This window comes from Heterocephalus glaber, unplaced genomic scaffold, assembly GCF_053883595.1.
Source record: "Heterocephalus glaber isolate CG9 unplaced genomic scaffold, H.glaber_assembly_v1.0 deba00000071, whole genome shotgun sequence".
Lineage (NCBI taxonomy): Eukaryota > Metazoa > Chordata > Mammalia > Rodentia > Bathyergidae > Heterocephalus > Heterocephalus glaber.
The window spans coordinates 13,954,961-13,981,109 of NW_028258137.1; the positions used below are offsets into that span (position 1 = coordinate 13,954,961).

Consider the following 26,149-nt stretch of genomic DNA (forward strand, 5'->3'; position numbering starts at 1 on the left):
TAGTCCCCGGCCGCGCGGACTCCAAAGGGAACGGAGTGTGGGAGCCGCTAAGCCCTCGGAGCGTGTGTCCCGGAGCGGCGGGCGCGCAGCCAATCCGTGTGAAGGAGGGCGTGGCTAACTTGACTCGTGGATCCTTCCGCCCGCTCTGGCTGTGCTGAGGCTGGGGAAACCGCCATTTTGGATGTTGAGCGGTGTTACGGAAGTCGGTCTTGGAGGTTTTCACGCCTGAGTTCGGACAGGTAAGTGTGGTTTGATTAGCGTCAGGGGTTCTTTTCTTAGCCTTCGTTCTGCGCCTTGAATTTGGCAGTCCCCAGCCAACGCTGGGCCCGGGGTTTGAACGACACTAGGGTTGCAGAGGAGAAAAGGAAGTCTTGGAAGTGGGAGTCAGGCTGGAGGTCAGGCCCTAAGGGGCAACGGCGCCCAACGGGGCCCGGGCGGCGGTGGGGGCGTGGCGAGGCGGCGAGGCCCCTGGTCCCTGACCTAAGCCGTCTAACTTTCCTGTGGTCCTCCCTGCCCTGAGGTGTCGCTTCTTAGGGGCGCAAACGCCGCGGCCCCGGACTGGGGTCGGACCCTTCGGCATCACCCCGCCCCGTCGTCTTGGGCCCAGAAACATTTCTGGGAGATCAGTGCCTCGGTGCCTCCACAGGCTGATCCCCTCCAGCCAAGGCTGCCTGTGCCGGTCACGGTGGTCTCCTGAATTCATTCCTAGGGGACCCAAATGGGCCTCCCTTCTTTGGCCGGAGAAATCACCTTTTCTCGAGGAAACAAGCAGCCGCCTCTGCTCTCATCGCAGACCCCAGACAACGAGAGACCTCGTGAGGACCCTGCGACCCGTGGTTGCCCTTCTGCTCTTTGTGTTCTCAGCGTCTGTCTTCCGGAGTGAGGTTTTGAGACTCGCCCTCACAAATTTAAAACAAGATCGGACCCGAAAGCTTTCCTTTAATAATTGGACACATAATAGGACTGTAGGCTAGTCGCGAAGACACAGTCACTTCCTCTGCTCGTGAGCGGAAAAAGTCTGGTCTTCAACGCGCTTTGGGGAGTGGCTTGTCATTTTTTTTTCCTTTGGTTATGCTTATGTAATTCTTTTTAACTTTTTGTTTTGGAAAACGTTAAACGAAAGAGTAGGTAATTCTTCAGTTTTAAAAAACCATCAACTCGTGGCTGGTCATGTGTCCTGTTTGCTTACAATTTTTTTTTAACTTTAATAAATAATATATTCATTTACCAGCAACTCTTCTGAATCACATCTGGGATAGGAAGACTTGGTAATAGTTATTAAAGGTTAATAATGTTTTGAAGGGGCCGGGGATGTAGCTCAGTGTGAGCTGCACCTGCCAGGCAGGCACAAGGTCCTGAGTTTGATCCCTGGTGGGTGAATGGGTGGGGAGAATGTTTTGAAACATCAATATTAGTATTACATTTTTAAGTCATCTTCTTAAATCTCATTGTAAAAAGTGTTATTAAGCCCTGTGTGGAGGTCCACGGCTATAATCCCAGCACTTGGAAGGCTGAGGCAGGATGATGCCAAGTTTGAGGCCAGCCTGAACTACTTCATGAAACTGTGGCCCAGAAAGCCAAAAAAATGTGTTCTTGTCCAAATTATTTTTCATTTTTTGTCTTTCTTTTGCCTCTGGTTTCTAAAAGATCTGAAGCTTCAGAATTCTCAACTCTATAGTCTACTTAATTTCTCATTCTTGTAAAATAACCAGAATCTCAATTACATGGAGCCTATTCTGATGTTAAAATAAAACTAGAAGACAAGCCAGGTGTGACTCATGCTCATAATCCCAGTACTTGGGAGGCTGAGGCAGGATGATCTCTTGTGAGTTCAAGACCAGCCTGAACTACATTGCCAGACCCTGTCTCAAAAAACCAAAACACTAGCAAGCCCAAGGTCCTGACTTCAGTCTCCAATACCAAAAAAACCAAAAAACCAAACAACAAAGAAACCCCTAGAAAATAAAATGTAGTCTAAATAATTTCAAATACAGGAAAAGTAAAATGCATGCATTTATCTCAGCATTATTGATGTAAGTGTCAAAAAGAGAATAAGAAAATTGTTATGCAGTGGGATTTTAGGCAACCACTAAAATCAAGTGTTTCTAAGCTGATACAATGTTAAGTGATAAAAATTTAATAGCGTTCTTAGTCTGTGGTGCAACTTTATAAAAATATGTCTTAACTCGGTAAAAAGTAAGTATACCCAGTGGGTGTTTTTGCAGTGTATTTATAGTTTTATTGGGAAGCAAGATAAAGACATTTTCATAATACTCATAGATTCCAGTATTTTTGACTTCTTCAAAAAACTTTGTTGGTCTCTGAATTCTGAAGCCAGCCTGCCCTCCCTCCCTCCCTCTTTCCCTCTTTCTCTCTTTTTGTCCCTTGGTGTTTGGGGATTGAACCCAGCATCTTTGTACTAAGCTACATCCCATCCCCTTTTTTGTTTTGAGACAGCGTCTGTCTTAGTTACTTTCTTGTTGCTGGGACACAATACCCAATACCTACAATTTAAAGAGGAGTTTTTATTTTGACTCTCAGCTTGTAGTCCATAGTTAGGTGGCTCCAAGGCAGGGTGGCATGGCAAAAGAGGCATGACAGGAAAAACAGCTCATCCATGGCATGGCAGACAGGAAGCAGAGAGAGATCAAGTGAGGAGGAGGGAGATCAACCTTTCCAGGCCACACCCCCAGTGACCTGCCTTCTCCAGCCAGGCTTCACTCAACATCACCTTTAGCTATAAATTCATCAGTGGCCCAATCCACTATTTAGTATTACACTCCCATGATCTAGTCACCTCCCCAAATCCCCACTTAGAAGCACATGAGGCTCTGAGGTGACATGTAGATGGAAACCATAAGAGTCTCAATCATTAGGATACCTAGGCTTGGCCCAAACTTGTGATCCTCCTGCCTCAGCCTCTCAGAGTAGTGGGATTACAGATGTGTACCCCAGATTGAGCTTGAAGCCTATACTTTCTCCTGAATCACACATGATGCTGGTGGTATTGTTCTTTATTGTACTAAAATTTCAATCTTGATTAGTTTGCTCAAGAAAGCTTTGAATACAGTTTACTGTGACGATACAGTAAACTTCCTGGCAACTTGTACAGGGAAATGTTTTAAGGGAATTGAACTATGTATATTATCTTGAGAATACATTCTAGCTCCACAATGTTGTATGTTTCTAGTACTGTGTTGTAATTTTGCAGCTGCAGTAGTCATACGTAAATCTGCATATTTACATTGTAAGAGATGTTCAGAAAAATGAGAAAAGTTTTCCTGTATGTTGCAAAATGTCTCTAGCCATTACTGACTCTGCTGTCTCCATTTTCTCTTCATTCTTTTGAAGAAGGTACAGACCTTGAAGTTGGGGAAATTTTTTTCCTTTTTTTCCTGTTAGTAGTGGGATTTGAACCCAAGGCTTCACACTTGCTATAATCCTCAGCTCAATAGCTTGGGCTTGTGTGCGATTTATTTATTTATTCAGAGACAGGCTCTCTCTAGGTAGTTCAGACTGGCCTTAAACTCAATATGTATCCCAGGCCAGCCTTGAATTTGAGGTGATCCTCCTGTTTCAGGCTCCCAAGTGCTGAGATTACAGGTGTGTACCACCACACCTGGCCCAACTTTTTAAAATTTTTAGTTTGAGAAAGGGTCTCACAGAGTTGCCCAGGCTTTCCTTGAATTTGTCATCCTAGTGGGGATAACAGGGCCCTGGCTGTTTGTAGCTACTTTAATAGACCTTTCAAGATCACTATCTCTGGGCAGTTGGATTGTTTTGGGTTGCAGTTATAAACTGCCTGTCTTTCCTTAAATAATTTGAGGAAGAACTCAGATTGGCTTTACACCTTCCCTTATTTGATTATCTAGGTCCAGAAGGCCCCAGGTAGAATGATAACGGGCTAGATGAGTTTGTTGTGCCAGAGTTAAGAATTGGAGTAAAGTGAGGGATTGGAAAGAGCCAAGAATGCCACCCACATGAGGCTGTTGACCTATGTGAGAGACTCATAAAAATACACTTGATCTTAGCTAAAAGGCAGAGAAGCAATAGACTCATTTGTTGATTTTACTAAATTGTTTCTAAAGGATTTGTCTATTTTGTCTCATTGAACTTGTGGCTATAAATTGGAATTAATATCACCTTTGAAGTATGTATGTAAAAATCTGTATTGATACCTCCTCTTTCAGGCCCATCATTGATAATGTGATTTTTCCTGTGAGAGTGTGTGTGTTGGTTTGTTACAGTTTTCTTTTTTTAATCTTAAGAAACCAACATTTGATTTCATTCATTTTCTTGTTTTTCCCTCTTCAATTGCATTGAATCTTACCTTTTGTTGTTTTTTTCCTGCTTGCTGGTGATTAATTTTGCTCATTCCTTAAGGTGACATGTTAGAGTACTAATTGGAGGCCCTTTATAAGCCTTAGTGTTATCATTGTCCACCAAGCACTGCTTTGGCTACATCCCACAAATGTTTTTCCTCCCTCTTTTCCTTCCCTCTCCCTTCCTGGCAGTACTGGAGATCTAACCCAGGTGCACTAATACCGAGCTATATCTCTAGGCCTCCTCTCCGCCCATTTGATTTGATTTAATTTAGTTTTGAGGGAAGGATTTGCTAAATTGTCCAGGCTGGTGTCAGATGTGCAACCCTCTTGTCACAGTTTCCCAAGTTGTTGAGGTTCCAGGAATGCACCACTGTACTTGGTTTGCATCTTCACATACTTTCAGTTCAAACTTTTTTTTTTTTGATACTGGGGATCATACTTGGGACCTTGCGCTTGCGAGGCAGGCAGCGGCACCACTGAGCTAAATCCCCAGCTCAGATCAAACCTTTTTAAAAAAAATTTTACCTGAGATACTTTAACCCTTGGATTATTTATTTAGAAGTGCATGTTTAATTTCCAAAGCCAGTATGGTAGTGCATACCTGTAATCCCAGCACTGGGGAGGCTCAGGCAAAAGGATCGCTGCAAGTTGGAGGCCGGCCTGGGGTATATAGTGAGTTCAAGGTCAGCCTGGACTATATCGAGACCCTGTCTCAAAAACAAACCAGAACCCCCAAAAACAGATGGCAGGAGATTTTCTATTAATCTTGTGATGAGAATAATAATTCTTGATAATAATAATTCCATTATGGGTTTAAAATACTTTTTATTTTTATTTTTTGCAGTGCTGGGGATCAAATCCAGGGCCTTGCACACCCTAGATAAGTACTCTACTGATAATTGGGTTTTGTGGTGCTGGGGACTCCTTCTAAAGAGTCTAGGTTCTTTTTGTCCTGAACAAAGAGTTGGACAAAACAAGTGCAAAAGATAGTGAGGCTTTACATGTATTAGAAATAAGAAAAATGCTCTGCAGAGTGAGTGTGGGTCGTTTAAAAGTAGGAAAAGAGGTGCACTACACTTCCAGCAGACCGCTGTCATTGAGAGAGCACAGTGGCCACGTTAATGGTGCCTGTCTTGTGTCTCCCACTCCTCAGGCTGACATTAAGCCTTCCTGTGAAAAACCTGCTGCAGTTCTCCCAAGAATTGAAGATAGCTTTCTTTTGGGAACTTTTTCTGTGCATTTTCTGGATCTCCATTATTGACAGGTCGTGACCACTTGCTGTGCTGGTTTAGCTTGCCCTAATCTGCTTTACTTTTTTTTTTTGAGACTGGGTCTTACTATGTAGCCCTGGCTGGCCTCGAACTGGCGGTGATCCTCCTTCCTTGGCCTCCTCTAAGTGCTGGGATTACAAGCATGTGCCATGGGCCTTACTGTTACTGAGCTACATACCCAGCTAGGGGTTTGTTTTTAGTTTGTTTCTTTGTTTGTTTTGTGAGACAAGGACTCACTCTGTATTCCAGGCCAGCTTTGAACTTGCCATGTAGCACAGACTAGCCTCAAACTCAGAATCTTTTTGTCTTAGCCTGCTGAGTCCTGTTGGGAAAACCATTCTTGGTATGATTTCAGTTTTGTATAGTTTGTTAGCCTCCAGTATGGTCTATGTTATCATCTGTTGCTTGTTCACTTTGATGTTGAATGGAGTGTCCTGTCAATAAATATCAGTGAGATGGATTTGGTAGGTGTGTGCAGTTCTTCTACATGCTTACTGACGTTTTGGGCGCTGGATTGATCAGCTCCTAAGGAAAGTATGTTGATGTCTCTGGCCAGTTAGATTTGTGTATTTTTTTGCTTCATGTATTTTGAAACTATTACGAGGTGTATTCACAATTAGAATTGTTGTATTTTCTTGGTAAATTCACCCTTTTAACATTGCAATGTACTGATTTTTTCCCCATATTAATAATGTACTGATTTTTTCCCCATATTAATATAGCCCCTCCAGCATTCTTTTGACTAGCATTTTCATGGTGCATACCTTTTTTTTTTGAGATATAAAGGGATAATAATTTAAAGTGTGGCTCTTGAGAGGGCTGTGTACTTGCCTAGTATGTGCAAGGCCCTAGGTTCAATCCCTAGCACCGCAAGAAAAAAAAAAAAAAAAAGAGAGGGATGTGTGCTACACTTTGGAGTTGAGAATATTTATGTTTTTGACAGTGGAAACCTGAGCCACATCCCAGCCCAGGCTGGCCTGAAACTTGCAGTCCTTCTGCCTCAGCCTCTGAGTTGCTAGAATTACAGGCCTATGCTGTTGTGACAAGCCTCTTTTTTCAGGGTGGGGGAATCATTACTGGGAATTGGACCCAGGAGCTTTTCACTGAGCTTCATCCCAAGCCCTTTTTAAAATATTTACCTGATAAATCACTATGTTGCCCATGTTGGGCTTGAACTTTATATCTTCCTGCCTTAGCCTCCCAGAGTGATGTGACTATAGGGACACCTCACTGTGCCCAGCCATCTAATATTTTAAAAATTTGACTTCTCTGTTTTTCAGCAGTTTAATTATGGTGAGTCTGGGCATGAATTTCTTTGGAGATTTTGTTTGTTTGTTTGGCATTTGTGAGCTTTTTGAGTTTGTAGATTCATATTTTACTGAATTTGGAGAATTTTCAGCCAGTAGCTTTTTTTTTTTTTTTTTGTACTGTTATGGGGAAAATAACTCCCACCTGTTAGATGTGCTGAGTTCATGGTCTCATAACATCAAAGAATGATTAGCAAACCAAAGGAGGAAGTTAAGAGTTTAATTGAAAATAAGGAGAAGAGGAGTAGCTCCTTGGAGGGGTTCTGAGGGGGAGGCCGCTGAAGCCCTTTGTCAAGGGTAATTTATACAACATCACAAAGTGGGTACAATGGGGGTCAAACTACAGTCAACCTATAGGATTGTATAGTTGTTTAGCTAATACTGATCCAATAAGGAAACAAGTCATGGAGTAAGGATGTACGGAAAGAACAAAGGCATTCCTGGGAAGAGATGGGAGAATGGGTCTGGATGTCCAGGTCACTCATCTGTGCGTCTGATGCCTGTCTGCGCTCACTGTGCTCACTGGACTAGGTGGTGCTGAGTCAGTCTAATCTCAAGCTGCTGTTTATCCCTAGGGAGGCTTGCAGGCCTGGCTGTTGTGTCTCCGTTTTGGTCTGGCTCGCTTCAGATTCTCTCCCAGCCACAATCTTGGTGTGTCTCATTTTACATCAATAGTACTGACTTCCTCAAGGGCCTGATCCCTTTCTGACTGCATATTAATTTCTATCTAGCTTAGCTGTCTATAATAATACCATTATTTCTCATATCCTCCTGGACTTCATGACAACTGTTGATTCTTGGCTGCTGTTTCACAGATCTCTAAGGCTATGTTCATTTATTTTCAGTATTTTCTCTTGTTTTTCACTTCAACTTCCTTTTGATCTGCCTTCAAGCACACTGCTCTTTCGTCTGACATTTTCTGTTCTGCTGTGTATCCCATATAGTGTTTCTGACTTTGGTTATTGTATTTTAAACTGTAAGGTTTCTATTTGTTTCTTTTTTTCTAAGAGACAGTGTCTTGCTCTGTTGCCCAGGCTGGCCTTGAACTGATAGGCTTATGTGATCTCTTACCTCAGCCTCTCAAGTAGTTGGAACTGCAGCATGCACTATTCCATGTGGCTTTTGATTCCTCTTTATTCTTTTTTAAAAAATATTTATTTACTTACTTTTGGTTTTTTGAGCAGGGTTTTGGTCTGTAGTTCAGGCTGGCCTTGAACTCACTATGTAGCCTGGGCAGGCCTCCAGAGTGCTGGGACTACAGGCCTTCGCCACCACACCTGGTTTCTTTTAGTTTTTTTCAAAAAGATTAAAAATCTCTGACTTGGTGGTGCATGCCTGTAATCCCAGCACTTGGGAGGCTGAGGCAAGAGGATTGGTGCTAGTTAGAGGCTAGCCTGGATTACATAGTGAGTTCAAGGCCAGTTTGAACTGCATAGCCATACCCTGTCTCAAAAAACAAAACAAATTAAAAAATTACAAAGTAAAATGATAAAAATGCGATGTTGAGGACAGGGAAAGGAAGATTGGAAATGAGGTGATATTTTTTCTCTTGCTACTTCCTGCTGTGTTGGGTCATTGTCTGGCTTTGTGTTTCTTCTTCCCAGTGGGAAGGATTTGTTGCTATCTGACTTTTTTTCTTCTCAGTACCAGGGATCAAATTCAGGACCTTGTGCTTGTGAAGCAGGCGCGGTGCCACTGAGTTAAATCCCCAGCCCCCTGTCTGACTTTTTTGAGTAGAAGTGATGGGTTCCTGAGAGATAGATTTCACATTCTTTTCTACAACCAACAAAGAATTGCAAGCAGTGTATACAACCAATGATAAAAGAAAACAGCTACATTTATTGATGTTAATGGGGAATGGTATACTCAGAGTGAGTGCTTTTGTGCCAGCAGAAACAGAAAGGTGGCACAAGTAAGGAGAGAAGTGATGCCCGATGATAGGGAGATAAAGGAATAAATATGTCAGGCTTTTGGATTTAAAAAATATGTGCCCCAGGCACCTCCCACCATAGTAGCCACTCCTGTGGATATCTCCAGTGTTACTATACTGTTTGCCAGATATGGTTAGTGATGAAGTCAGGGAGAGATTAGTTGTTGGAGCATATTGGGGACAAACAGGCCATGGTACATGTTCCTGTTCTGTTAGTGGGCAGGCATAGGTAGGATTGCTGGGCATAAAAGAAAAAGATTCCTGATTCGAATAGGCAAGTTGTGAGGTGTAGTGAGAAAAAGTGTTGTGAAATGTAGATTCTCTGAATTGAAGGATGCGGCTCACTTTGCCAGCTCAACATGGAAACCAGCCATGGTATAGGTTGAAGTAATACAGAGTTATTGGAGGTTAAGATGTATAAGATCCAGTGGGAAGAGTTTAGAAGGATTATGAGTAATGAGGCCTGGGGAAGAGACAGACCGTGGGTAATCTGTAGAAATGGACAGATTGGATGAACTTTTCATTCCTCTCAGGTGAGATGTGATTGACCTAATGAGATTGATATTCTTGTGAGCTGTTCAGTGTTGGCTTCTGGTAAATACAAAGGAGGGCTTGATATAAAAAAGGAGTGTTAAGGGTTATGGGATCAATAATTGAGTGGTCATTGTAGGGAATTTAGAAAAGTTAATGAGATATGTCTGATGGAGGTTGGTGCCCTTGTCTCCCAAGGCTGTCAGGTATGAGTTAAGGAGAGTGTTGGCCTGGTCTTTGAAGACCAGGCTTGTTTTGTAGAGCAAGTTCCCTGGGTATTTATCCAGTCTGATTTGGAGTTGGGGTTCGTGGTATAATCCTAAAATGATAGAAACAGGCACAGGCAATAATCTTGAGCCAGAAAGGGATTTGTCCTGTTTAAAAGGGGAATGTTCTAAATATTGGGCTAGAAGTAAATCTTTTATAGGAACTGGCATTACAAAGAAAAAAAAGAGAGGGGTTATGAAGATTAGATAGCTCATGGCAAGTTTGAAGGTGGATGAATTAAGACCCAAAGTATGAAGTGGCAACTAGCCAGGCTGAGGAGTTAACCAGAAGAAAAATCTGAAATTTTCCTGTAGATAACAGTCCCACAAAAGGGAAAGGAGTTCCTGTTTTGTCTGCAGAAGAGGTTGGTAGCATTTGAGGAGAAGCAGAATAAGATCATAGAATTGTAGGTGACTGTTCATGGTTAGGTTATAGTTTGTCCATTTGATCATATTGATTGTTTTTTTCCTGGGATGGCTATGAGGCCAAGTGAGGAGCTGGAGTTTCTACTTTGAGGAACATAGGAATTTGGGCTTTTTTCAGAGAAGTTTAGTCTGGAGATGTGGATCCAAGACGGAGACCCAAAAGTTTTTTATTTTAATTAAGCAAGGTAATTTAATATATTGGTAGTGAGACTTCTAGAGATCCCAGGTAGCAGTACCTAAGTTAGCATAGGTGTTTCTTATATTCAAGTTGATACCACAGTTAACTATCACACTGGGTGACAGATTTATATAAGTTTTGTAGTAGGGTTAGGCATTGGTCTGAGGCTCATCTTTGAGAACTATGGGATTCTGGAAGAAATAAACTGGAGAAGACAGTTGTACAAACGTGGACCAGAGAAGACTGTTTAAGAATAATCATTAGTAGCCCTATTTATCAAGAAGTATTTGAAAGCCAGACCAAATATTGGATACAGTAAAGCTAGTTAGAAATAATAAGGCAGTTGGACAAGGCTGGGCCGGCCTTCAGCATAGAAAATAATTGAGTCATATTCAATGAAGGTTAACATTAACAAGAGAGAAACTACTACATCCACATAGCTTGCCAGGCAGAGCTACATCCCTGGCCCTAGTGACTGGTATTCTAAATAGACCTCAGTCACTTTAATTGGTAACCAAACCATCCCTAGCTAGCCCATTTCTTCTGCCATGTACACTTGCTATGTGACTAGCTTCCCCATTTGATTTCCATTTAATCAATATTACCTGGATGACTATACTTGTAGTCTTATTGGTTGTCATGGTTTTTTCCCACCTTATGTCCACCATGTGATTTTCCTTTGGATCTTACATTTTTGTCCCACTTTGTACCCAGCTCACCTTGTGGCTTTGCCCCATAAAACACCTTTGAGAAGTAGGATGGGCTGGCAACTCACTTTCTGGTCCCCCTTCTGTCTCTCTCAGCCAAAAGCTATCTTTCTCTCAATAAATTTTTCCTACTCTTAATTTCCATTGTTCCTAGAATTCATTCTTTGATTTTAGAGAACACGAACTCAGGTTTCAGATATCTAGCATTTTGGAAGTTACAGTATTTCCATGTTTGGTTTATTTTGCTTATTTGCATTACTTGGTGCCCTATATCAGAAGGATGGCAATGGCAGGAGTGGTATTAGAGATCTGTCACACAGGTTTCCTGGATTTTGGCACGAAAACATCAAGTTTTCAACTGGAGACAGCTGATTGAGACAGAAAGATTTATTAGCCCAACAACATACGGGGGCTCTGAAGTAAACTTCACCCTGCCCAGGAGAGGCAAGGTGATTTGTATACACTTGGAGTGGGGGCTGGAGCTTGGGCCAGGAAATAAAAAAGTTAAAGGATTTTAAGTTTTGGTTTTTCAAACAAGTTAGTGTTTTGAAGAATCAAAACCTAGATTAAAAGTTAGGCCTCTAGGAGCACTGTAAACCAGCACCAAGTACTGAGATTACTATTGTGTACCACCATGCCTGGCTCAGTGTGTATTTTTATAGGCCATATACAGGTATAAGGTGGGATCGTATATACAGTATCAGTGATGGCAAACTTGTGGCACTCATGCAGTAGCAGGAGTTTGTTATCATTGAAAGCTCTGAAAGGTTTGCCGTCACTGCTGTATTTACTATTTTACTTTGATTTTTAAAAGCCCCATGTCATGGATATCCTCCATTCTTGCTGTGTGCTAAAGTGCTTTACGAATACTAGGTTAGAGACCCCCCCCACCATGTAGTTCATAAATGTCTCAATTTAATCATGCCTAATTAATTATTGGAATTTTGTATTACTTCATTCTCATGTATTCCTCTGTACATATTTGACTTGGTCTTCAGCATAGGTATTTAAAGTAGGATATTTGCCTTTGAGGAAGGTTATACTGATTTACATTGTCAGCAGGAGAATGTTCCTGTTTCCTCACACACTCCTCATCCCTAAGTTTCTTTTTCTTTTTGTGGGATTGGAGATCGAAACCAGGGCCTCAGGCGTGCTGCGCAAGTGCAAGCATTCTACCATTGAGCTATACCCTCAACTCCACCACTCTTTTGCTAATACATAATCTTTGTTGTGTATTTACCTCCAAATATTGCTTACCTTCTACATTTTACTTATGGCTTAAGTCTTTGTTGTTGTTTTGTTTTTGTGTTTTGTTTCTTTGGTACTGGGGATTGAACCCATACTCCCATAGACTGTGATTCCTGTCTGGTGACCCTTCTTATGGCTATACCTAGGTTTCTCTTCCTTATTCTGCTTCTTCAGGCCTAAAGATATTAATAGCCCAAGGGCAATCCACTCTTTTTTTTTTGGTATCAGGGATCGAACTCAGGTCCTTGCGCTTCCGCAGCAGGCAGCGAAACCACTGAGCTAAATCCCTGGCCCCGCAATCCACTCTATTTGTTGGATTCTCTAAACCTTATTTATCTTTGTAAATACTACATTAAATTCTCAAATTGCCTACGTTGTATGTAGGTGCCAGTCTGTTTCTAGATGATTGTTAGTGTTACCAAAACGACCCTGTAATTTTACTTAATAAATTTTAATTAATGTAATTACTGAATCATAAGATAGTAATTTGAAAACAGTGAAGTATAGATAACTTTGTACCCTAGAATATTTTCAACCTGAGTTACAGAGCTTGATGTATTTACTTATTTTTGAGACAGGTTTTTGCTATATAGCCTTTAACTCAGCCTCATGAGTGCTGGTATTACAGTTGTACACTACCGAGCTTGCTTTCTGTCAGGTCCGCCCCCCGCCCCCCCACATTGAACTCAGGACCTTGTGCTTTCCAGGCAGGTGCAGCCTCACTAAGCTAAATCCCCAGCCCCTCGCCTGATTTCTGTTTGCAGCATAAAACATTTGAACTTCTCTGTGAGAGAATTTTATCACCTTTTTGTCTTCAGAGTCTCTATTCTTGAGGAGTGTGAAATCTTTTTTCTTTTCACGCTATGGTCCCAAACTAGCTAGCATTGGTGGATGCTGAGCAGTTATGTGAACATTAGGCAATTATGTGAAATAGACATCCACATCCTCCAGAGTTCCCTCATGTTGTTAAAGCTATTCCTGGTCCTCTCCTTCTGTGTCTTTGTTATGGTTTATGTCTAGATGTACCCTAAAGCCTCGTGTTGTTAGAGGTGGGGCTAGTGGAAGGTAACTGTATTATATGGGCACTACAGGTAGCTTGGTGTTGGGAGGCGGAGCCTGGCAGGAAAAGTCATTGGGGGCATAACCTGCCTAGGGTGTATTTCTCTCCCCATTCTTCCCGTTTTGTTTTGTTTTGTTTTGTTTTGAGACAGTGTCTCACTATATAGTTCAAGCTGGTCTTGAACTAGTTTCCAGGCTGGCCTTGAACTCCCTGCCATCCTCCTTCCTTAACCTCCCAAGTGCTGGATTACAGGTATGTGCCACCACGCCTGGCCCTGCCCCATTCCTGCTTCCTCTCTGCTTCCTAACTCACCTTTCCTCTGCCCAGACCCTTCCACCATGCTGCCAACAGTGCAAAGATTGAGACTATGAAACGTGAGACACCTCCTTTAAGTTGTGGGTGTGGGTATTGTGTTTCAGCAGTGAGGAGTATGTGTAGCTCATTTTAAGTACCTGCTCCCCTCCCTTCCTGGTGCTGGGGATAGAATCTAGGGCTGAGTATACTAGGCAAGCACTCTGCCATGTAGCCTTTTTTTTTGGTACCGAGGATTGAATGTGGAGACTTTTTGATATATATTGTAAGTTACTCTTGATTTGTGAGAAATTCGATCACTTGTCCAGACCCAAAGAATACACTTTAGAGTTAAGAAGAACAGTGAAACAAAGACTTTCAAGTCTCTCTTTTTTTTTTGATACCAGGGATTGAACTCCTCGGGATCTTGTGCTTTCGAGGCAGGCGCCAGAACCTCTGAGCTAAATCCCCAGCCCTCATTTCTCATTTTTGCAAGAATGGGATGCCAGCCCAACAAACAGACTGACACACCCTCAGAGCGATTACAAAGAGCAATATAAATCCTAATGTGCAATTCCCTCCTTTTCTCATTGGCGGAGTACTGGGAGTTATAGTCTATCCATAGGCGTCTAACTCCTTTCACCCTGTTCCTTCTGTAAACAGTCTGTGGGGGTTTAAAAGCAAATGATTAAACTACTGGGGGTAACTTCTTAACTGACAGTGCTTTTCCAGAGCTTGCATAGTGAATTCTCTACTTGACTATTTACCCTACCAGCTTTGTTGAGAGACCTTCTCAGCTGCTTGACTTCAGTCAGGTCCTTAGGCTAAAAGACCTTTTCCTGAAAATAGACCATTTTAAACTTTTGTGTCTTAAAATTGTTAATGCTTTTTGATGGATATTTTCCTTTTCTAAAAGAGCACATGAATTTATATTAATTGTATTTTGCATTGGCTTTAACTCAGTCCAGAATTCCTTTCATTTGTGAGGAGCTTACATCTAAGAATGGCTAAATTAAATCTGGGTTCCCACTTGTACTAGACAAGCACTCTATTACATACCGAGCTATATCCCCAGCAGCCCCTCCCCATTTAAAGTCTAGCCTTTGTTTATGCAAATGTGGGTTGCTTTGTTTTTTAAAAAAAATTTTATTGAGTTTATTGGTACATTTAGATGTACCTTTTTTTTTTTTTGGTACCGGGGATCGAACTCGGATCCTTGCACTTGCAAGGCAGGTGGCGGAACCACTGAGCTAAATCCCCGGCCCTAGGTGTACCTTATAATCACATTCATCATTGAGAATTTGTACCTGTACACCTTTGTTTTGTTTTGATTTGTTGTTTGGTAGTACAGTGCTGAAGATTGAACCCAGGACCTTTACACTGAGCTACATCCCCATCCCTTTTTTGTGTATTTTGAGAAGTCTTGCTAAGTTGCCAGGTTAGGCTCAGACTTGGAATCCTCTTGCCTCAGCCTCCCAGAGTTTGAGATTACAGAATGTGCCACCATGTCCAGTTTACAACTTGCTTTTTAAACTACATATATTTAAATATTCTCATGTCCATAAGTGCTTTTTAAAAGTATTATAAGGTTATGTAAAATTCCACCAAATACATCACAATTTGTTTAACTGATAATGTTCAAGATTAATATATTTTGTTATTATAGTTTTTTTGGTCCTAAAATGTGGTAGTGGCTGGGTGCAATGATGCAGGGCAGTAATCCCAGGATTTGGGAGGCTGAAGCAGGAGGATTACAGGGAGTTCAAGGCCAGCCTGAATTACATAGCAAGGCCCTGTCTCTGGGAGAAAAAAAAGTAAATATTTTGATATAAAAATACTCATGAAGCTTTGATTATTTCCTTAGGCTTAGGTTCCTAGGAGTGGAATGTACTGTGTTAAAATGTTTTATGTTTAAACTGGGCATAGTTTATAATCCCAGGACTCTGGGAGGTTGAGGGAGGAAGCTAGCAGGGAGTTCAGGGTCAGCCTGAGCTACCTAGTGAATTCAAGGCCAGCCTGAACTGCATAGTGATACCCTGTCTCAAAAAAAAAAAAAAATTTTTTTTTTTTTTTTGGTACCAGGGATTGAACTCAGGACCTTCTGCTTGCAAGACAGGGGGTGGAACCACTGCGCTAAATCCCCACCCCAAGTTTTGTTTTTTAAACCTCTTGAAAATACTTAATATACAGACATGACTACAGTTTTGTTTTCAAGAATTGACCCATCAGCCAGACATGGTGGTGCATGCCTGTAATCCCAGCAATTGGGAGGAAGAAGCAGGAAGACTGCCGCAAGTTCGAGGCCAGCCTGGACTACGTAGTGAGTTCAAGATCAGCCTGAACTACATAGTGAGACCCTCCCTCAAAACAGACAAACCCCAAACAAAAAGGAACTGATCCTTACATGTGCCAGCGTGGGCTACTTAAGAATCACATGGAAAGCCAGCTGTGGTGACGCAAGCCTGTAACCTTAGCAATCTGGAACACTGAGGCAGGAGAATAGTAAGTTTGAATCAAGTTTAGGTGACTTAGCAAGATCTTGTTTCAAAATAAAAAACAAAAAAGATGCTGGGAATTTCTCAGTATGAAGTCCCTGGGTTCAGTCCCCAGTACTTGGGGGAAAAAAAATCCACTAAAAAAAAATACCACACAGAAATCTTGACATTTTTCTGTCATAACTTATGACTTTGTATTAGATTTGCAATTTTGTTGTCTTTCACCTTGGAGACAGTTTCCGAGCAGATAGTTGAGGAGGTCACATCCTTTATAATAGGCTTCAGAGCACCATTTCTTTTTTTTTTTAGTTCTTTTATTGGTACATTTTAGGTATACAATTCGTTTACATTTATCATTGGGTGTTTGTACCTGTACATGATATATCTTGGTTCTTATTTTTTTTTTCCCCATTACCTGTGCACCCTTCACTCCCTCCGCCCTTCCCTATTTACATAGATTTCATTTCCATTTTTTTTTTCTTTTCTCATAGTTTTTCCTTTCCCTCTTTTCCTTTCCCCTTCCCCTCCCTTCACTCTTTCATCTTTGGACCTTTTTTTCCTATTTCAAAACTATCAATTATTCATTTTAATCATTTTAACCCTTGTTTACACTATCAGTTTCTCACACTAGTGAAACTATTCGGTATTTACACATGTGTGTCCTATTTATTTCACTTAAGAGTATGGCCTCAATATGCATCCATTTAGCTATAAATGACTCTAGTTTTTCATTCTTGTTTTGTTTTGTTTTTTTGGTACCAGGGATCGAACTTGGAACCTTGCCCTTGTGAGGCAGGCAGCGGAACCACTGAGCTAAATCCCCAGCCCAAGTTTTTCATTCTTTGTGGCTGAGTAGTACTCCATTTTATTAAAAAAACACATTTTCTTTATCCAGTTTCCAGTTGATGGGCACTTGGGCTGCTTCCAAGCTTTAGCTATTACAAACTGTGCTGCTATGAACATGGGTGCACATATATCATTGTGGTATGATTCTTTTAATTCTTTTGGGAAGATACCCAGCAGGGGAATAGCTGGGTCAGATGGGACCTCTAGTCCTAGTTCTTAGAGGTGTCTCCATACTGACTTCCACAGTGGTTGTACCGGTCTGTACTCCCACCAGCAATGGAGAAGGGTTCCTTTCTCCCCACAACCCCGCCAGCATTTGTTATTTGTTGATTTCTTGATAGCAGCCATTCTTTCTGGGGTGAAGTCGAATCTCAGTGTTGTTTTCATCTGCATCTCTTGAATGATGAGTGATGTTGAACATTTTTTCATGTATTTGTTTGCTGCTTTTACTTCCTTGTCTGAGAAATGTCTTTTCATTTCAGATGCCCATTTTTGAATTGGGTCTTTGAATTTGAGGGGTCTGATATTTTTCAATTCTTTATATATTCTAGATAGTAGTCCTTTGTCTGAGGTACAGCTGTTAAAATTTTTTCCCATATTGTAGGTTGTCTCTTAGCTGTGTTGGTGATTTCTTTTGCAGTGCAGAAGCTTTTTAATAAGATGAGATCCCAGTTGTTGATTCTTTCTGCTAGTTCCCATGCTGCTGAGGTTTTGTTCATGAAGTCTTTTCCTATGCCAATGTCTTCAAGAGTTCTACCTAACTTATCTTCCAGCAAGTTTAGTGTTTCTGTCTTAATATTTATATCTTTAATCCACTTTGATCTTAGTTTAGTGCATGGTGATAGGTATGGGTCTAGTTTCAATCTTTGGCAGGTTGAAATCCAATTTTTCCAGCACCATTTATTAAATAGGCTATCTTTCCTCCAATGATGGTGGTTGGCTCCTTTGTCAAAGATGAGGTGGCTGAGCATGTCTGGAGTTGTTTCTGCATCTTCTAATCTATTCCACTGATCCTCAGGTCTGTCCCTTTGCCAGTACCATGCTGATTTTATCACAGTAGCTTTGTAGTATAGTTTCAATTTGGAGATTGTGATACCCCCCAGCTATGTCTCTGTTGCTTAGAATTGCTTTAGCTATTCTAGGTCTCGTCTGGTTCCAAATGAATTTTTGGATTGTTTTTTCTAGTTCTGTGAAGTATATTGTTGGAATTTCAGTTGGCATTCAGAGCACCATTTCTTTGTGGTACCCAATACAAATGAGTCGGTAACCCTGTTTTTCCTTCACAGTACATTTTGAGTGGCTGTTACAGTGTAATAGAAATTTAGGAAATCTTTGTTGGAGTTTAAAAATATGCCAAAAATGATGTAGGACTATATGGTAAAGATTATTTACTTGGGTTTTGATTTCAGATAAACTAGGTTTTTTTGTAGCTGCTTGCTGCTGGCACTAGTTGCTGGCTGATCTTGGGCAGAAGCCTGGTAGAGTAACTGATAGTAGTGGTTACTATTTTTTACCTTTCTTCCTGCTTCCCATCCATCTCTGGTTATGAATACCTTGAGAATAAAGATACCATTTAGATCTAGCTAGCAGCAGAACCTGCTGTGGTGCTTGACATCTTATGAAAGTTGAAAATTTGAAGTTAAGATTAAGAGGTATACTTATGGCATAAATGGTTGTTAATCCCCTGCTTCACCTGTACTGAATTGAACTGCAAAGCTCCTTTCGAAAAGCTCCTTGTTCTCTGCCACCCAGGATTTATACATACATACTACTTTCTCTCTTCCGAATGTTTACACTCACTCTTTGCTGATAACTTGTTTTTCATGACTCAGTGTAAACCTTGCCTCCTCCTGGAAAGCCTTTCATAACCTCTGTATACATGTTGGCTCATTTCTCTGGGTTTCAGTTCTAGGCAGGTAATTTTTGTTGTGGGTACATAGTCCTGTTCATTGTAGGATGTTTAACAGCATCCTTGGTCTCTACCCACCAGTTGCCAGTAGCATCCTTTCCACTTGTGAAAACCCAGAATGTCTCCACTCATCACCCAAGTGTCCCTTTGGGGACAAAAATCACTTCTGATTGAGAAACTACAATTGTAATCCTTATTAAATAGCATAATAATTGCTAAATTTTCTTAGCTATCCCCCCCCCCACCAGTAAAATGTAAGTTCCTTTTGAGGACAGAGACTTTACCTTATTTATACTTTTTATCCCCAGCATGTAGCCCGAGTGTGACATATAATCAGTAAATAATCAGTAAATATTTGTTCTTTGGATTGAACATAATTCAGCATAGTGGGTCAGAGAGAAACTTTGTGATATACAATCCCAGTTTTAGATTGGGGCTTGAGTTAATTATTAAATGTAGTGTAACCAGGAGAGGTGACACATGCCTATAATCTTAGCACTCTGGGAGGCTGAGGCAGGACAATTACAAGTTCATGCCAAGCTTGGGCGACATAGTAATTCAGCAAGACCCTGTTTCTAAATGGATGGACGGATGGGGCTGGGGATGTAGTTCAGACCCTAGGCTTGATCCTCAACTTTGGTCTGGATATTACGTGTTTTGAATTTTGAGTCCAGTATTAAAAGTGGCAAAAAGATAACTGTGCTGTCTTAAAATAAAATTCATAGTAGTCAGTATACAATGGTAGACCCTAAGATCTTGTGAGTAAGGGGCAGGAGCTTTGTTGACTAACTCCTGTTCAATGAAAATGTTGATAAATAGTGTTCTTTGTTTTTTCTTTGTACCCGGGATCGAACTCTGGACCTTGCACCTGTGAGGCTGGTGGTAGAACCACTGAGCTAAATCCCCAGCCAAATAGTGTTCTTATGTAGAATTTTGTAAAGCACTTTTTTTCTTGGGCTTTTCACTTTGCATATGAGTAGATGTTAATGACGTTTCTGTGATACTGGGCTTTTTCCCAAAAGCAAAAACTCCACTTTTAGAGTCAAATCTACTTTTAAATGGTGTTAGTTCTTAAGCTAATTTTGACTCCCTGCAGTCACTGTACTTGTTCTTTGTCCAGGAGGAACAGCACAGCATTTAGTAGCAGACTTTGAGGAGTTAAGATGAAGAGAATATTTAAATTTGGGTCATCTTTTTCAGTCACCAGCCTTGCTCAGTTTTTAAAAGCAGAAGGCCTTCCTGTTTTCCAGTCTTTTTATCATCCCATCCTCCTGCCACTACCTGGTCATTTCATCTTTCACCAGATTCTTTCAGCTCTGCCTACCACTGCCACCGCTGAACTACCCTGGTCTTAAGTATTGCCATGTCTTATCTGGACTGTGGTAGTAGCTTTCTCATGGGTCTTCCTGTTCTTATTATCCTTTTCCAGTCAGTTCTTTACACAGCAGCCAAAATGATATATTAATAAAATGTCATTTAGCTCATGTCCTTTTTTTTTTTTTGGTATCAGGGATCAAACTCGGGATCTTGTGCTTGCTTGCTTGCGAGGCAGGCAGTGGAACCACTGAGCTAAATCCCCGGCCCGCGTGTCATTTTCTTGTATTAGAAAAGTACTCTAGGGCTGAGGGTGTAGCTTTGTGGTAGAGCATGAGCTTAGCAATGTGGGGCCCTGAGTTCAAACCCCAACACCAAGAAGAAAAAGAAGAGCAAAAACCCCACTTTAGTGTCAAATCTACCTCTAAATGGTGTCAGTTCTTAAGCTAATTTTTTTTTTTTTTGGTACCAGGGATCGAACTCGGGACCTTACGCTTGTGAGGCAGGCGCCAGAACCACTGAGCTAAATCCCCATCCCACTTAAGCTAATTTTGACTCCAAACAGTCACTGTACTGGTTCTTTTTCCAGGAAGAACGGCACAGTATGCTGGGCTCTGGATTTAAAGCTGAGCGTTTACGTGTCAATTTGAGATTAGTCATAAACCGGCTCAAACTACTGGAGAAAAAAAAAAGTGAGTGATGCATAATTTCTTTACTTTTTCTTTCCTAAAATACATCACGTGTTAGCACCCCAGTACTGAGTCTTCTGGGCCAGTACTGTGAAGTTTCAGTATATCTTTTAGAGCATATCTTTTTGAGCTTTGGATACATTTCTGCCTTTTCTGACTAGTTAGACTGGGTTATTTTTTGCAGAAAAAGTGACATTATGGACCTTCCACATTCATGGGTTCTACATTTGGATTTAACCAACTACATACCGTTCAGAAATATTCAGAGAAAAATTACATCTGTAATATGTACAGATTTTTTCTTTACATTATTCCTAAATAATGCATTACACCACATCTGTACATTCTATTAATGATTATAAATAACCTAGAGATGATTTAAAGTACACAGGATATTATATGTAAATACTATGACATTTTATATACGGGACTTGAGCATCCTTGGATTTGGTGTCTATGGGGTGCCTTGGAACCAATCTCTTGGATATCTAGGGATAACTGTACTTTGTTGCCTTAGAATTAGTAGCATGACTCTTGAGTTGGAAATGTTCTCACAGAGTAGCAACTCTGCTGTATTTGAGGGTAGGAGTAGATTAGCTAAAGCAGTATGAGTTAGAACAGTGGTGGTGAACCTGTGGCACATGTACCACAGTGGACTGTTTGTATCATTGAAACTCTAAAAGGTTTGCTATCACTGAGCTAGGCTATAGTAGAAATACCCTGTTCTCTCTGTTGGGGTAGGGGTCTACTCAGAAGCCAGGTTCCAGTACCCTATTGATATGTGACTAGAGTGGGATTTTTGCCTTAGCGGAACTGGCTCAGAAAGCAAGGAAGGAGATTGCTGATTATCTGGCCGCTGGGAAGGATGAGCGAGCACGGATCCGAGTGGAGCACATTATCCGGGAAGACTACCTCGTGGAGGCCATGGAGATCCTAGAGCTATACTGTGACTTGCTGCTGGCTCGGTTTGGCCTCATTCAGTCTATGAAGTAAGATATTTTGAGTCAAAGACCTAAATCACTTCTGAAATTTGAGAATGGTGTAATATTGGTCTCTTTTTCCATGTACGTGTAGGGAGCTAGCCCAAAGGTGCTGTTTGACATCTCCAAGTATCTTTTTCCTAACAGTCATTGAAAGGTGTGTTCTCAGTGTAGGCATCTGTTGAAAAAAAAAATCTGAAATCAAGAGGCCTGACTTTGAGTCTTGGCTTAGCTGTTTCCTGACTATTGGGAATTCTTAGTTTGACTTTCCCCCAAATTAAAATAGGGTAAAGAAATGGCTTAGAAGTCTACAGTTATTTTGAGAATCCAGTGAGAGTTGTAAAATAGCCTGAGGAAAATAAGTATAGAAAAGCAAGGATTGTATTGCTTTATTTTAAAGAATGTTTTATAATTTTTTTTCTTTATTAGAGAGCTAGATTCTGGTCTGGCTGAATCTGTGTCTACACTGATCTGGGCTGCCCCTCGACTCCAGTCAGAAGTGGCAGAGTTGAAAATAGTGAGTACAGTCTCTGCCAGTGATTTCTGTAGTTTTTCATTTGTTAGGAAGTTTTGTTAATATGAGTCACTTCTGCTTATTTGACCAGGTGCTTTGTATCCTTCTGTTGCTGCTTTTTGAAGCAGACTTTGTAAATTTGATTTTCGTTTTCATGCCTTATATTATAAAGCTGAATAGTTTTTATAAAGCAAATTTGAATAATTCTTTTAAGGAGCAAAGTTTTATGTACCTTCCAATTTTATCTTTTAAATCACTTTTGTTACAATGTTTTTTAACCTTATACAGATAGAGAAGTTGTATGTATGTGTTTTTTAATTTTTTTTTTTCAGTACTGAGAGTCAGTACCAGGGCCTTGCACATGGTAGGCTAGGCAAGTACTGTACCACTGAGCAACACCTCTAGCCTCCAGAAAAGTTCTTACACAGCTGTAACTAGTAAAGTTAAAATAACATTCATCTAAAGTAGTACGTGGTTTGCTTCATTAGCCAATAAATGTTTATTGGACAAATACTATGAGCCATGTGAGCACTTTGATAAGCCATGTGAGAACAGTCTGGAGCAAATGATGCCACCAGCCATACACTTAAAGCTTAGAGTCTTAACAGAAGAGACAGATGCTAACCAAAAAATTGCTTATCAAAGTATGGATAAGGTGCTGACTGCAAGGATACAAATTCAATTGAGTTGATTTCTATTTATTTACATTTTTGCCTTTTTGTTTTATTTTCTAGGCTATTGTCTCAGTCCTAACTCATCTAAAATTTCCTTGTCTTTCATGGCTGTAGTGTCTTTTGTTTGATAGTGATCATATTTCTTCTTTAACTTTTCTTTTTTGGGTCATATTCCTTCAAGGCCTTTTTAACATTTCTTTGGTTTAAACTCTATAGAAGCTTTTCCACAGGTTTGGTGATCTTTGCCTCTTGGTGGTTTGTATTTAAGAGTGCAGCAGAAGCCAGGGATTTAGCTCAGTGGTTTGCCACCTGCTGTGCAAGCACAAGGACCCGAGTTTGATCCTCGGTACCAAAAAAAAAGCACATCAGGGCATGGGATTTAGCTCAGTGGCACCGTGCCTCCCTTGCCAAGTGCAAGGTCCTGAGTTTGATCCCCAGTACCACACACACACACACACAAAAACGCAGCACTAAAAAGCTGATTGGAACCTCTTGTGTGCAAGGGTGGGCTGTACTGCCAGCTATACTCGTTGGATAATCTTGCAAAGTTCTTTCCAAGGGTGATGCCAGACTCAGAAATTAGTTTTTGGGGGGTTTTTTTTGGTACCAGGGATTGAACTCAGGATTTTGTGCTTGTGAGGCAGGCATGACATCACTGACTAAATCCCCGGCCCCAGAAGCTAGTTTTCTTTCCTGGGTTTGGTCATTTTCTCCACAGAGGAATCCCTTCTATCTTCTGCCTGGAAACGTGTTAAGTTGGCTGTCAGTATTTTTGAGAAGCCACTGGAGAAGGAAACCAAAGGTCTCACTGATATGTAGAAGACTAACAGTTTTCTCATGCTATCGTACGTAACCTTGCTGTCTTCTCTAGGTGGACTCTAGAACCTCAGAGTAACCTGTATTCTGATGAAATAGAGAGGACAAGATGGATACTAGGCTTTATTAGTGGAAGGAGAGAAGAGATAACTGCTTCTTGTACAGTCTTGTTTATAATCTCTCCCCATACTCATTTGAAAATAATCTCTAACTGGAAAAGGTCTAAATATGCTTCAGAACCAAAAAGCCATTAAGTAAAGAGTGATACATTAATGTAATAAAAAATTTAAACCCTGTGTATAGTGCAAAAAACTATTAAGTTAAAAGACAGATGAAAATGTGTAGTACCTGGTACCTGTGATAGTTCACATATTATACAGTGAGAAACTCGCTTTCCGGGCTCCCAGAGCGTTGGGATCACACTGGGACCATACAGAACCATTTGTCATCTCCTTCCTGAATTGTAGCTTCTTATATTCTTTCTACACCTATTTTGGTTTCTTTAGTCTATTCATGCCATCAGAACTCCCTGAGAGTTTTGTTCAAATCACAGATCTAACCCTATCACTGTCACTTGTTTTAAAGCTCTTGAGTAGCTTTCTTTGGTTCTTGTGATAGAAACAAAACATATGACCTATGTAACCCTGCATTGTCTGGCTCTTATTTACCTCTTTCTTCCTTCATTTCTTACCATACTTCCTCAAGTCCTGCACTAGAGGGTCGCCGAGTTTCAGCCTTGAGTGTCAGCCATGTTTTATCTACAGGAGGCCTTTGCACATATTATCGTCTTTTCCTAGAATGCTCTTCCCTCCGTAGTTAACTTCTAGTCATTCTTAAATCTTGGCAAAGCCACATATCCTTCAGGCGGGCTCACTTAACTTTTCTGATTCAGGTGTAATTCTGCTAAAAGCTAATAGTAGCACCTACCACAGTTACAGTTATATTCTGTCTTTGATTACTGTTTGCCAAGAGACTCTAAAGGCCGTTAAGATTAGGAACAGTATTTTGTTCACTGATATATTTATAGTGAATATGCTAATGCTTATAATAGTGTTTGGCATCTAGTTGCTGCTCATTGGATAGATGGATAAATGAATTAAGGTATACTCATTAATGAATAAAGGTTTTATAGAACTCAGTTTTTTGGGAATCATGTAATGAAGCTTGTTTAATAGCAGCATGAGGAAGCTTGAAGCAGTGTATAGGAGTAGTTTCTGTTTTTATTTACTATTCTTTTTCCTCTGTAGGTTGCTGATCAGCTCTGTGCCAAGTATAGCAAAGAATATGGCAAGTTATGTAGGACCAACCAGATTGGAACTGTTAATGACAGGGTAATGAACGTACTTGGTAAATGTGAAACAGTGTATGAGGGTGTTGTCCCGTGTCCCCATCCATCCATATGTGCCGCTGCGCTCCCCCCTACCCCCATTGAGCCCATTTTATTTCGAGACAGAGTCATGATAAATTACCCAGGCTGGCCTTGAACTTGTTTCAGTTTCACAAGTAGCTGGGATTACAGGCATGTGCCACTGTGCCTGTGGTTTACTTCATTGCCTGCAGTGATTCTAGTGGTACCACTGAATGGTTGGGTCAATCAAAGGCTGTGTATTTCATAGTAAGGTTGTGAAGGAAGCCTGTGTAGCTGGCAGTGGAATCATCCTCCCACTGCACAGCATCTCTGATCATAATGCTCTGGTTCCTGACTTCACTTCCCCTGTCCTGAAGGTAGGAAAGTGGGGAAAAGGGTTGAATACAAGTATAGAAGGCAGTAGTGTTAGTCTTTGATCAATATATGGATCATTTATAACCAGAGAATGTGAAAGATATGGGTCCTATATTGTACCTGTGACTCTGGGAAAAAAATTACGTATGTGCTATGATTCTCTTTCTCCTCAATTTTACTTGTAAGATAAGAGGAACTAAGTTTACAAAGAGATGGGTTAGGATTGGGCTGGTTGGTGTAGATACATCTTAACCCTCAGTCTTTTATTTACAGCTAATGCACAAACTGAGTGTGGAAGCCCCACCCAAAATCCTAGTAGAGAGATACCTGATTGAAATTGCCAAGAATTACAATGTACCCTATGAACCTGATTCTGTGGTCATGGTAAGTTTATCCCAGAGCACAAAGGAAAATGAGTCTCGATATGACTTTCTTTGGGAGAAAAAACAAACAAAACAAAGCATAGTCTTTGCACTAACTTAAGTTGGTATGTGTGAGTTTTAAGCCTTTGTTTAGTTAGTGCCTATTTGGGTAACAGTAACTATCTCTAGGTAGTTAAGGATCAGATTAGATGAATGACTGAAAGTACTTTGAGAAGGTTCAAGCTTTGATACAAATGTAAAATGGCATTATTGGTGCTGTCTAGTAA

The 26,149-nt window shown here is 40.8% G+C and overlaps 1 protein-coding gene across 2 annotated transcripts in view; it reads left to right on the forward strand.

Annotated features, from left to right (window-relative positions):
- The first annotated feature begins 88 nt into the window (after positions 1-88).
- Ist1 (IST1 factor associated with ESCRT-III) overlaps positions 89-26,149 on the forward strand; it is a 31,754-nt gene continuing 5,693 nt past the window's right edge. The window contains exons 1-6 of one of the 2 annotated variants that reach the window (XM_004842914.3): positions 89-239; positions 20,694-20,796; positions 21,602-21,782; positions 22,203-22,290; positions 25,025-25,108; positions 25,774-25,884. In XM_004842914.3, coding sequence (XP_004842971.2) covers positions 20,709-20,796; positions 21,602-21,782; positions 22,203-22,290; positions 25,025-25,108; positions 25,774-25,884 — 552 coding nt within the window. In that variant the 5' untranslated portion in view covers positions 89-239; positions 20,694-20,708. The remainder of the gene's footprint in view (positions 240-20,693; positions 20,797-21,601; positions 21,783-22,202; positions 22,291-25,024; positions 25,109-25,773; positions 25,885-26,149) is intronic. The other variant, XM_004842912.3, reaches the window with a different exon arrangement.